This window comes from Myodes glareolus, chromosome 12 (assembly GCF_982192425.1).
Source record: "Myodes glareolus chromosome 12, mMyoGla1.1, whole genome shotgun sequence".
NCBI lineage: Eukaryota > Metazoa > Chordata > Mammalia > Rodentia > Cricetidae > Myodes > Myodes glareolus.
In genome coordinates this window covers 31715247-31728397 of record NC_142037.1, presented here as the reverse complement: position 1 = coordinate 31728397, position 13151 = coordinate 31715247, and the positions used below count along the sequence as shown (strand labels likewise).

The window sequence follows — 13151 nt, the reverse complement described above, 5'->3', positions numbered from 1 at the left end:
GGACATGGACAAAACCTTTCAGAAGTAAACTGGATCACACAGCACAAGTGGAAAGAGACTGCATGGATATTTTTAAGAAATGAGATCTCCCACATTGGACAGAGGGCTGATCTCCAAAATATATGAAGAACTCAAAAAACTGATCATCAAAAGAAAAAATAATCCAATATTTTAAATGGGATTAAAACAAACTTAAACAGAGAACTCTCAACAGAGGAATCTAAAATGAGTGAAAGACACTTAAGGAAATGCTCAACATTCTTGGTCATCAGAGAAATACAAATCAAAACAACTCCGAGATTCCATCTTACACCTGTAAGAATGGCCAAGATCAAAAACACTGATGACAACTTATGCTGGAGAGGTTGTGAGGTAAAGGGAACACTTCTGCATCGCTGGTGGGAGTGCAAACTGGTACAGCCCCTTTGGAAATCAGTGTGGCAATTCCTCAGAAAATTAAAAAACAACCTTCCTCAAAACCCAGCAATATCACTTTTGGGTATATACCCAAAGGATGCTCAATCATGCCACAAGGACATGTGCTCAACTATGTTCATAGTAGCTTTATTTGTCATAGCCAGAACCTGGAAACAACCTAACCACCCCTCGGCCAAAGGATTGATTTAAAAAAAAAAAGTGGTACATTACACAATGGAGTACTACACAGCGGGGGAAAAACATGACATCTTGAAATTTGTGGGCAAATGGATGGTTCTAGAAAAAAACATATTGAGTGAGGTAACCCAGATTCAGAAAGACAAATATAATATGTACTCACTCACTCACTCACTCACTCATAAGTAGCTTTTAGATATAAAGCAAAGAAAAACCAGCCTACAATTCACAAGGCTGAAGAACCTAGACAACAAAGGGGACCCTAAGAGAGATATACATGGATCTAATCTACATGTGAAGTAGAAAAAAACAAGATCTTCTGAGTAAATTGAGAGCATGGGGGTGATGGGATAGAGTAGAAGGGCAGAAGGGAAGAAGGAAAGGAAGCAGAGAAAAATATATAGCTCAATAAAAACAATAAAAAATAAAATAAATGTAAATTTTGTAAAAGCAAAAACAAGGAAAAGAAAGGGAAAGGAGAGAAAAGGTAAAAAAGAAAAGAAGTGAGATCCACAGTAAAACCTGAGAATTAAAATCCCAGCTCTTAAACCCTCTGTTCACAAATGCTGGGATGGGAGACAGTGAAGATAATCATTCATGGTATTACAGCAGATTCCACAAAGATTACAGGACTGCATCTCCAGCGCCTTCCACGGAGCCAGCATGCCTCCAGTGGCGAGCTCATCGCAGCAGAAGAAAATCAAAAGAGCCCATTAAATCCGGAGACAAAGATTCTAAAAGGAATGTAAGCAAATCAACCCAGAAAAACCACAAAACTTACAGAACGTGACAGGAGGCATTTCAGGAACATGAGTTTGCTTTGAAAGTTTAACTCAGCGCATGGACAGAAAATGAAGGAAGTCTTATTTCCTGGATACAGAAAAGGGATTTCAATAAATTTAAGGTCCATGATAAAATTCATATGAAAATTCCATCAGGTTTAAATTAAAGTAAACCTCTGCTTATGACTTGTGGTATCAACACAAAACTACTGAAAGCAAACAATGTCCTCAGATTTTTGCAGCCATTTTGTCCAACAAAGAGATCCTATCTAGACTGTATTTCCAGAGAAATGAAAGAGAAGCAAAGCAGCCCATTTAGAAAGGAGGGCATCATCTCAAGGAGGCAACTGCCCAAAAGGCGCTCTCTCTCTCTCTCTCTCTCTCTCTCTCTCTCTCTCTCTCTCTCTCTTTCTCTGTGTGTGTGTGTGTGTGTGTGTGTGTGTGTTACTGTCCATAAACACAGAAAGCATATAAGATGTTAACGTTTATTAGCCACCAGGAATAAACAAATTGTTGAAACCAAAGCAAACAGAAGGTAAGTGTAGACTTCTGTCCTTGTTACATTCTGCTGCAGTGACAAACACCCTGGCCAAAAGGAACTTAGGGGAGGAGGAGATTTATTTGGTTTACACTTCTAGGTTATGGTCCATCGAGGGATGTCAGGGCAGGACCGCAATCAAACACTTCAACCTTCCTCAAGACCCAGTAATACCATTTTTGGGCATATATCCAAAGGATGCTCAATCTTACCACAAGGGCATGTGCTCAACTATGTTCATAGCAGCTTTGTTTGTCATAGCCAGAACTTGGAAACAACCTAAATGTCCCTTGGTTGAAGAATGGATAAGGAAAATGTGCTACATTTACACAATGGAGTACAACGCAGCAGAAAAAAACAACGACATCTTGAATTTTGCAGGAAAATGGATTGAGCTAGAAAACATCATTTTTAGTGAGGTAACCCAGATGTAGAAAGACAAATATCCCATGTACTCACTCATAAGTGGTTTTTCAACATAAAGCAAAGAAAACCAGCCTGCAAATCACAATCCCAGAGAACTCAGACAACAATGAGGATACTAAGAGAGACTTACATAGCTCTAATCTACATGGGAAGCAGAAAAAGACAAGAGCTCCTGAGTAAATTGGGAGTATGGGGACCTTGGGGAAGGGTTGAAGGGGAGGGGAGAGGCAGGGAGGGGAGCAGAGAAAAATGTAGAGCTCAATAAAAATCAATAAAGTTAAAAAATAAAACAACAACAACAAAAACAAAAAAAAAACCATGGAGGAATGCTGCTTGCTAGTTTATTCCCAAGGCCATGTTTAGCCAACTTTCCTATAGAGCCCAGGACCACCAACCCAGGGAGTGATGCCGCCCACGGAGGGCTGGGCCCTCCTATGTCAATGGACAATCAAGGAAATCCCCCATAGACACACTCACAGGCCAATCTGTTCTCAGCAGTCCCTCAATTGAGACTTCCTCTTCAGGTGACTCTAGGCTGTGTCAAGTGAACAAAGTTAACAAGAAGTGTGCTGGCAGAGACTCTAGAATCTCCATACACTTCTGGTAGGATGTACATTAATAACACAATCTTGAAGGATTCTTCAGAAGTATTTACAAGACATACTCTTCGATCTGGCAACTTCCCCCTGGGAATAAACTCAGCAGGAATACCGAAGTATGAAACCGAAATCACACACAAGGAAGTTGACAAGTATCAAACACATGGTGGAGCATCCAATGTGCACCAGGCACCGAAACTGCTGCGGTGCGTGGAACTTAGAATTACCCCGTCCCAGGGACCGAGGTGTGAAGAATGTGAGTGTTACGCTGTCTCTGGGAAAAGTTCAAGGCTAACTAAACTGGTCTGTGATTGTGAGAACTGTCAGGGAACAAACTGGAGTTGTGCATGATTCTCTTAGCTGTTGATCTGAGTGGTGTAACTTTACACTGGTTTGTCTCCTTGAATATTAGTCAGACTGTCCACCTATGATTGATACTACTATCCTTATATATGTAAAGTACTGTTAGACATCATAAAATATTATTCTTGTTAGGAATTAAAAGTTCCTAACTTGTTAGGAATTAAAAGTTCCTAACCCTCCCCTCCAAAAAAAATCAAACAAACAAAAAGCAACAAAATAAAAATTAAGAGTTCACGCAAGTATATATGCAACTTCCGGCTCCTCAGCTGTTCCATGGATTCTGTCTCTCGGTAGTGTAGTTTTTGCTTCCCAGGATCATTCATCTCCCCCTCCCCCTCCGGCCCCTTTTCTCCTATGGTTTCCGATGGAACTCAAACCCAGCAAGTCCTTCAAAACTGGGCGAGTTTTAGAGAGCAGCACACAAACCCGCCAGCACAGAGCTGTGCCGCCCACAGCCCTCACCTCGCGCTTCCAACTGCCCTGCCGCGGGCCAACTGCCATTCCTTGGGGGCTGGAGTCCAGGACGCCAGGCCATGTGGCGCATCTTGCTTCTGCTGAGTGGGCTGAGTGGGCTTGGCGGGTTTAGCGAGCGCCAAACAAAAGACAGTGAGTAACAACCCATCCTGGGGCTTTTGGATGCCAGCTCTGCTTGTCTTTCTCTCATGGTTGCCCAGGGTGTCCCGGGATCGCTCGCACCTGCACAAGCCCAGGCCATCAGCTCAACAGCTGAAATGGGAACAGGAGGGACGGGCCTTTCCCACAGACCTGAGGACCCTGAGAAATGAGAAATGGGGTGGGCAAACCTGGCTTCTCCTATCCTCCAGCTTTAGATCCTGGTACAGGTTGATGATGCTACATGAGTTGGAAGGGGAGGAAGACGTGAGTTTGTCTCAGAGTCTCAGAATTTACAAATCCCTCCCACTGGTCAAGGCTCCCAAAGCAACATACACGTTTCTCTTGAAAATTTTCCTGTTCTGGAAAGGAAGGAGCGGTGCGGGTGTTTGAATAGATAGCCATGCTGAGAGGTGACGCTTCCCGGAGACAGGGTTCTCAGTGTGCGAGGAGTGTGGCTCTGAGAAACGCCTTTTGCCCCTTGCAGCTCGCGAGCGATTACACGTGCAAGTCACAGTGCCAGAGAAAATCCGGTCCATCCTGAGCGAAGGCTACGAAACACACGTAATTAATTACCAATTTGCTTACGGCTTAGAAGTCACCCAAATATATGCTTGTCGAGAAGCTCCCTTGATATTTTTCAACCATGTGCATGCACTCACTAGATTTTTTTTTTTTAATGCCCTGTTTCTGCCAACTTTAACAATACTTAGAGGAAACACTGCTGACGACCCTGGGTGTCTCAGTCCCGGGTCCTTCTGTAGTTTTGAATATTCACTTGCTGACCTGGTCCACCAAAGGATCTCTTTCCATCCACCTACGCTATGTTTGAAGGACTGTTTTGGTGAGGGGTGATGGCTGTCCTTTGGTACCACGGTATGTTTAGAACTATTTTTTTCCACTTTGCAAATACGTTCCTCGCTAGGATTATTCTTTTTAAATTGTTTTTGCTTCTCCTTACGATTACTGTCCTTTGCGTCTTCTTCTTTTTTAAGTAAGTTTTAGAATCGTTTGTAAGCTGTGTTTCTTAAAGTATCTAACCTCTGTGGCTAGGGCAGCGATGGCCTGGTCACTAAGTGTCCATGGTTCTTAGCATTTCTCCGTTTGTGGCTCTGAAGAGTGAAGCTTGCGGATTTTTATACATCTTTTAAGAAGAAATGTGTGTGTGTTTATAAAACTTTAATCGTTAAATTAAATGAGGCATTTTAAAAGTGCTTGTTTTCTTTTTAATTGGAAAACAAACATGGATTCTACTGGGAGGGAGAATGATTTCCAGAAGGACCCACCAGGCACTGCACTGATTTGTGATAAGCAAAGTAGAAAATTTAAAAAGCAGTTGTCTTAACTGTAAAATTCAGGACTCAAATCGTCTCTTTGGTTAATGCCTGCTTGCCCGTGACCTGACTCTGTAAGGGACCGGCTAGCGCCTTTGAAACAATGAGGCTGCTGTAGTTGCTGACGCAGGGAAAACATTTGTGCTTCGTAGAGCGTAGAAATTCTAAGAGGAAGACACTTAAGTGTAAGTGGGTGGAGCTCACAGAGGAGGAAAGCGCCAAAGGCAAGTCGAGGCTGTGCCAATGGCAGACCTCATAGTTGGCAAACGGCTGGTGGGAAGGGGGAGAAAAGGAAAACTGAGAGGTAGTGGAAGTCCTGAGAGGCACAAGTAAGGGGCAAGTTATTAATTGAGAAATGGTTTTTTTAAATGAAATCCTTGGATTGGGTTTACAAACTCACAGCAGGGGTATGGGGAGTAACTTTTTGACAAATTGGATTACCAAGGGGAGAAGATGTCTTAAGGGAAGTCAGAATAACAATAGGGTTGGGGAGATGGCTCCTTGGTTAGGAGCATTTGTTCAGTCTGGAGAACCAGATTGCAGAGACCCAGCACCCAAGCTAGGCGTCCTGGTGCCCTCTCCTGGCCTCTGTGTGTACACACTCACAGATGCATCGATCAGTTAATTAATCTAAATCACTCTTTTAAAGGACTATGCAATGAAACAATAAATAAATGAATAGATCTGCTAAAGGGAGTGAAAGTAATGAAACGGAAACTTCCGTCTCTATTTTTTCATAAATTTGGTTTGCATAGTCATTTCCTCAAATGGATTGTCCTACAGAAACGGAATGTGTTCATGATTCCAGCCTAAGCCAGCATGGTGGCTCATGTCTGTACTCCCAGGACCTATGAGGCTGAGGCCTGGCCTACATAGTAAGTACCAGGCCAGCTCGGACTATAGTGGGAGAACTTCTCTCAATAAATAAATAAACAAACAAACAAGCAAACAAAAAGAGTTCAAGTTAAGAGTAGAGAACATTGTTAAAACAATGGGCTTCAGGGGCTGGAGAGAAGGCTGGGTGTTTAAGGGCATGGTCTGCTCTGGAGCTTGGTCCCAACAACCCCGTCACAGGGCTCAGCCATCCACAAGCCCAGCTCTGAGGGATCTGGCGCTCACCATTTTCCTTATCCATTCTTCGGTCAAGGGGCGGTTAGGTTGTTTCCAGGTTCTGGCTATGACAAACAATGCTGCTATGAACACAGTTGAGCACATGCTCTTGTGGCACGACTGAGCATCCTTTGGATATCTACCCAAAAGTGGTATTGCTGGGTCTTGAGGAAGGTTGTTTCCTAATTTTCTGAGAAATCACCACACTGCCAAACAAAGGGGTTGCACCAGCTTGCATTCCCACCAGCAATGCAGAAGTGTTCCCTTTTCCCCACAACCTCTCCAGCATAAGTTGTCATCAGTGTTTTTGGTCTTGGCCATTCTTACAGGTGTAAAATGAAATCTCAGAGTTGTTTTGATTTGCATTTCTCTAATGGTTAAGGAAGTTGAGCATTTCCTTAAGTGTCTTTCAGCCCTTTGAGATTTGTCTGTTGAGAGTTCTCTGTTTAGGTCTGTACCTAATTTTTTCATTGGATTATTTGTTTTTTTATGTCAATTTTCTTGAGTTCTTTTAATATTTTGGATATCTGTCCTGTTTGATGTGGAGTTGGTGAAGATCTTTTCCCAATCTGTAGGCTGTTGTTTGTCTTGTTGACCATGTCCTTTGCTTTACAGAAGCTTTTCAGTTTCAGGAGGTTCCATTTGTTAATTGTTGCTCTCAATATCTGTGTAACTGGGGTTATATTTAGAAAGTGGTTTCCCGTGCCAATGCATTTAAGTGTACTTTCCACTTTCTCTTCTATGAGGTTCAGTGTGATTGATTTTATGTTGAGGCCTTTGATCCATTTGGATTTGAGTTTTGTGCATGACGATAGATATGAATTTATTTTCATTCTTCTACATATTTATATTTAGTTATACTAGCACCATTTGTTAAATATGCTTTTTCCTTCCATTTTATATTTTTACCTTCTTTGTCAAAAATCAGGTGTTCGTAGGTGTGTAGTTTGATACCCAGGTCTTTGATTTGATTCCATCCATCCTCCTTTCTGTTTTTATGCCAATACCAGGTTGTTTTCAGTACTGTAGCTCTGTAGTAGAGTTTGGAGTCAGGGATTGTGATGCCTCTAGAAGTTTCTTTATTGCACCGGATTGTTCTGGCTATCCTGGGGTTTTGTTTTTCCCATATGAAGTTGAGTATTGTTCTTTCGAGGTCTCTGAAGTATTTTCCTGGGATTTTGATGGGCGTTGCATTGAATCTGTAGCTTGTTTTCAGTAAGACTGCCATTTTTACTATGTTAATTCTATCCATCCAAGAGCATGGAAGATCTTTCCATTTTCTGGTGTCTTCTATTTCTTTCTTTAAAGATTTAAAGTTCTTGTCATGCAGGTCCTTCACTTGTTTGGTTAAAGTTACCTCAAGATATTTTGTTATTTGTGGCTATTGTGAAGGATGATGTTTCTCTCATTTCTTTCTCATTCCATTTATCCTCTCCATAAAGGAGGGATATTAATTTTTTGAGTTAATCTTGTATCCTGCTACATTACTGAAAGTGTTTATGAATCTTAGGAGTTCCCTGGTAGAGTTTTGGAGTCACTTATATAAACTATCATATCATCTGCAAATAGTAAGAGTTTGACTTCTTTTCTGATTTGTATCCTCCTTGATCTCCTTTTGTTGTCTTATTGTTCTAGCAAGAACTTGAATAGATATGGAGAGAGTGGATAACCTTGTCTTGTTCCTGATTTCAGTGGGATCCACATCAGCTCTTATAAAGGAAAACATGTAATCGGAGTGGCTCACTTACAGAGGCTTAGTCCATTATCATCATGACAGAGAGCATCCCGGCAGGCAAACGTGGTACTGAAGTGGTAGCTGGGAGTCCTACATCTTGCAGGCCACAGGAATGCAACTGAAACACTGGGCGGTATTCTAAGCACAGGAGACCTCAAAGCCCACCCCACAGTGATACTCTTCCTCCAACAAGGCCACACCTCCTAAAAGTGCCACTCCCTATGGGTTTATGGGGGTCAATCACAGTCAAACGACCCCAAAGTGGCTTACAGAGAATTCAAAATGCCCTCTAAAACCAGCATAAAGTTAAGCGACTGGAAGTTCTAGAAGAGATCTAGAAGGAAGTAAAGCTGCCCGTGGTTAGTTTTCTCTTTACCATTGTCCTGAAAGTACTAACCAACCCACACAAAAAGGAAATAAACCAGTAGAAAAGATGGCTGGGCACAAAAATTGGAGATAAAGTGGGGGAAAATCATTATTTAAAGATGAGAGAACGATAAACAAAATAAAATCTGTTAAGTCAGAACAAAACCTAGCAGTAAAAAAAATTGTATAAGCGTAATCAAAGTACAAAAATGCAGTGTGTTTTCATTTGGGCAAAGGAAAAAGTATAACGCAGAATTTAATAATAGAATGTAACTTACACTGCATAAAAATCTGATTGCAAGTAAATCTCACAAATACATAACAAAAACAAGAAAATGAGAAGGGAAAGATCGAAGACCTTAATATACCGCAAGGAATGCTATTAATTATGCACTTGGGGACTAAAAGACACCAAGTCTCTGCCATCATACAGAGCGGGAACTGATGGCTGCAGGCAGCCTCTCTAAATCTGCATATTAGGACGGTGGTTGGAGAACTCCGTATCCAGACCACAAGCCAACTTTATAAAACGCTACAAATACCTGCCCGCTATGCATTGACATTTTGCTCTCCTGTATATGGAATTAAATGATTTTGCTATACGCTGCCCAGATATGAATCATGAGTTTTATGATGATTTCAATCTTGAGCAAGCTAACACAGTTACTGGATAAAGAGTGCTCCATTCTTTAGGTCTGTTTGATTGGATAAGTTAATGGATAATAAATTACAACCTTTTTGTTTCTCTGTCTGCTGTTTTTGTATTGAAAGCTAGCATTTTTAACATCACATTTCATATATTTGAAATAAATCAATGTTAAATTGTACCTTTTCTGTTATGTTGTATTGATATGATTTTGGAATGTAGCATCCATGTAAAAAATTTTCCTTTCTAACTCCCTTATTTTCCTTGTTTTTTAAATATATTCTCCTTCCAGGTAGCCTACAGTCTCACAATTGAAGGGAAACCATACACTCTGAACTTAACGCAAAAGTAGGTGACTGTCATATTTTATCAACTGTCTTTATCTCACCTACCACTATTGTTGGCGATTACCTAAACTGCAATGTTTGAAATTTTCTATTATGGGCTGTTCAGGTTTTTCTCTTTGTTTGTTTTATTTTGTTTTTCCTTCTGAGACAGAATCTTTCCGTGCAGCCAAGGTTGTCTAGAGCTCATACTCCTCCCGCAGACTCCCAAGTGCTGGGCTCACAGGCACACGCCACCATTCCTCGGTTTGTGTTTCAGTTTTCTCTAGCTCTCTGTGTTGGGAAGACTGTGAAGTCTCTGTAACAAGTTCCTGGACCTCATGTTTCTGGGGGCTGAAGCCGCCAGCAGCCAGCATGGTTGGTCTGCTTCCAGCCCCTCCAGTCCCTCTCCAGTTACCTTTTCAGCTAGTTCATCCCAACGTGACCACCAGCTTACGCCAAATAGACGGGCACTTCGTCCAGGCTTACCACTGTAGGACGCTTGTGCTGTGTATGGAGCTATTACCAAAGGATCCTGGGAAGTCACAGGACAGCTCCAGGCCGCTGTTCTCACCCCACCCGCCTCTCCTGCAAGCTTTTGGGCACGTATGGGTCTTTGGTTTGACATTAATTTGAGTGACCAACTCACCACTGTTCACTGAAGCCATTCTGCCCTCACTGGTCGATCACACATGTTTGTCCATACCCTTCCAATTTTCCCATTGCTCTTCTTGACTTCAACTTTCATATTTTTGTTTCTTTTGGTCCAGGTTTCAAGATTGTTTTCAATGAGCATCTAACTAGTATGTTTAAACTTCTGTACAAACACGTGCCTTAGTGCTCTGAAAATATCTTTCGTGGCTTCTCTTATATTTTTTTAAAAATTTTTTATTTTAAATATTCCCAATAAGATCTTTATTGCATGCCCGTGTTTTCTCTGTGTGGTATGTACACTATGTGTACACGGTCTCTTCAGAGACCAGATGAGGGCATGGTATGTACACTATGTGTACACGGTCTCTTCAGAGACCAGATGAGGGCATCAGAACACCCAGAAGTGGGAGTCTCAGAGGTACATGGGCCACCGTGCGGGTGCTAAGAATGGACAAAGTTCATAATAACAGAGCCATCTCTCCTGCCTCCCCCCACGCACCTTTTTTTTCCTTCTCAACATGAGAACTTTCTCCTTACACTACATTGTTCATTCAACTGTTGTTTCTTCTCTGCAGAAGATCCAAGCTTCGGACTTCCCTTTCCACGTGTATGTAGGCACTGCTCTAAATTCTGTTTTGTGGTTATCACTTCCTGTGACCACTTCCTACCTCTCTGTGGGACATGGAAACCTCACTTTGGAAATGGCTTATTTCCCTTGATCCTCTCCCACCTCTCTGTGGGACCTCTCTGTTGGCAATGATTTAGTGGATTCTTCTGCCTGTTTCCTTCTGGATCTTTCAGTTGGGCTCAGCATTTACCCTTGACTTTCATTCCAGTGTCCTGGCAGTGCTGTGGCTGATTGGAATTCAGTCCTCATCTGCCTGCCTGCTGTGTATTCATCTCAAAAATGGCCTGGAACAGGCAACCTCCTTATGTCCATGGTCTGGGCATAGCAGGAATCTTCATCTCTTTGGCTTCTAAAAGGGAAACACTATTGTCTGAGTGCCTCACAAACGATAGTTTTGGCTATTTGTGGGGAAACTTAGTCTAGAGGTAAAAGATTTGGACACTGAAGAAGTCTTTTGCAAACTTACCGATAGATAATGTATATGAAAACTATCTTTTAGAAGTTAAACATGTGGGAAACCATTTTCTATTAAATACATTTAATCATTACTTTTGCAGAGCGTTCTTGCCTCCCAACTTTAGAGTTTACCATTATGACAATGCGGGAATCATGAAGCCTCTTGACCAGCATTTTCAGGTATGCGTCCATCTCGTTCTGCCTTGGGGGTGTAGTCCCAGAGCACACAGCAGAGATGTCCTCTATAGTTTTGACATAAACATAATAATTTCCTGCTGGTGAGATGTGCTTATCTTATTAGCAGGTGATTACTAAGCCAAAGCAGCCACCAGTGCTTCCACACTACTGGTTTTCCGTTGGCATTGAGCTTGTGCGTGTGCATGTGTGCATACGGGTGTTGGTGGAAATCATGATTTGAATGAGGGAAGCCATATGTGGGAAAACAAGAGAACCCCAAGGTGTCCTCTGAAGTTGCCCAAGGACCAAATGAGAACACACTAAATTTCATGAACAATTAGGAAAATACTACATTTTCACACCCTTGAAACACTTGGAGCTTTGTTTACTGATACCTACATTGGGGGATGGGAAGCAACTGAGAAATGTGGGCAGAACGCAGAACTAGAAAGTCATGTCTGAAGTGCACTTTTTATCGCTCCCATTGCCCCTCCCTGTGTTCCCTCTTCCGCTCCTCTGCTCCCCCTCTTCCTCCTCCTCTCCCTTTTTTCTCCTTTGAATTTTCATTTTCTAAGTAATGATGTCATCCTCTGTAGAGACTAAGATTTTTAACAAAGCAAAGTGATAGACATGGGCCTTGTGTCTTGATTTCTTTCCCTGTTGCTGGGAGAAGAATACGCTGGCAGAGGCAACTTTGAGGAGAAAGGACTTGTTCTGGCTCAGAGTTTAAGTTCATCCTGGTGGGACAAGCAAGACGGCTGAAGCTTGAAACAACTGTTTTCATTGTATCTCTGGGTAGGGACCGAGAGAGATGAAAGCATCCTGCAACTCAGCTGCCTTTCTCCATGTATAAAGTCCAGCATCCCAGGCAGGGAGTAGTGCTAGCACATGGTGGATGGGTATTCCCAACTCAGTAAACAAAAGCATGGTAATTCCCCAGCAGGCATTCCTCGAGGCCCATCTCCCAGGGGATTCTAGATTCTGTGAAGTTGATAACCAATACTAGGGTGCCTTGCTGTAAACTGAGAAAGCAGATACATATGAGTCAATATTAATAAATAAATAATGCATATTGTTCAATGGTGTTGTCAGGTTACACACAGAGATGTACATGTGTGTTTATGTGTGGCTGAGAGAAAGACAGACAGACACAATGCCACAATAACTCACACTTGAACATGAAGACATATGTTTGTATTCTCAACATTTAGGACTGACCATTAAAGGCCCCCTGCTCCCTTGCCTGGTGGTGCCCTTGCAGCTGGGGGAACCCACAAAATGAGAAGCTCAACTAATTTAATGGTCCTGTCTCTGGAGTTGGCGCTGCCATCCAATCTAACATCTCCCTCAAAATACTCTCGAGAACAAGTTTCCCTTTTCAATTCCTTTTGCTTGTCTAACATGCAGAATTAAGTCAGAAGAGTATAAAAACAAAATAAAAAGAGCTTTTGGTTACCAATAATTATCCTAATTATCAATAAAGTAAATCATATTTAATGAGACAGAGGCAGGCAGATCTCTGTGAAATTGAGACCAGCTTGGTCTACCTAGTGAGTTCCAGGAGGCCAGGGCTATATAGTGATACCCATTCTCAGAGAGGGTAAGAGAGGGAGGGAGAGAGGAAAGGAGGGAGAGGGAGGGAAGGAGAGGGAGACAGAGAGTAAGAATATATGAAAATACATGCGGTTGCTTACAAAACTGCAGGAGCACTTTGGAAAGCTGTGTTCCCCTCCACCCACTGGTCTTATGGATCCACTTTGGGAACAACTGGTGTTTGATACAGAAAA

At 42.1% G+C, this 13151-nt stretch overlaps 1 protein-coding gene across 1 annotated transcript in view; it reads left to right on the top strand.

Annotated features, from left to right (window-relative positions):
• Nucleotides 1-3794: 3794 nt before the first annotated feature.
• Nucleotides 3795-13151, top strand: part of Adam2 (ADAM metallopeptidase domain 2) — a 43602-nt gene continuing 34245 nt past the window's right edge. Inside the window, exons 1-4 of the mRNA XM_048422185.3 lie at nucleotides 3795-3929; nucleotides 4423-4499; nucleotides 9419-9474; nucleotides 11289-11367. Coding sequence (XP_048278142.3) covers nucleotides 3857-3929; nucleotides 4423-4499; nucleotides 9419-9474; nucleotides 11289-11367 — 285 coding nt within the window. The 5' untranslated portion in view covers nucleotides 3795-3856. The remainder of the gene's footprint in view (nucleotides 3930-4422; nucleotides 4500-9418; nucleotides 9475-11288; nucleotides 11368-13151) is intronic.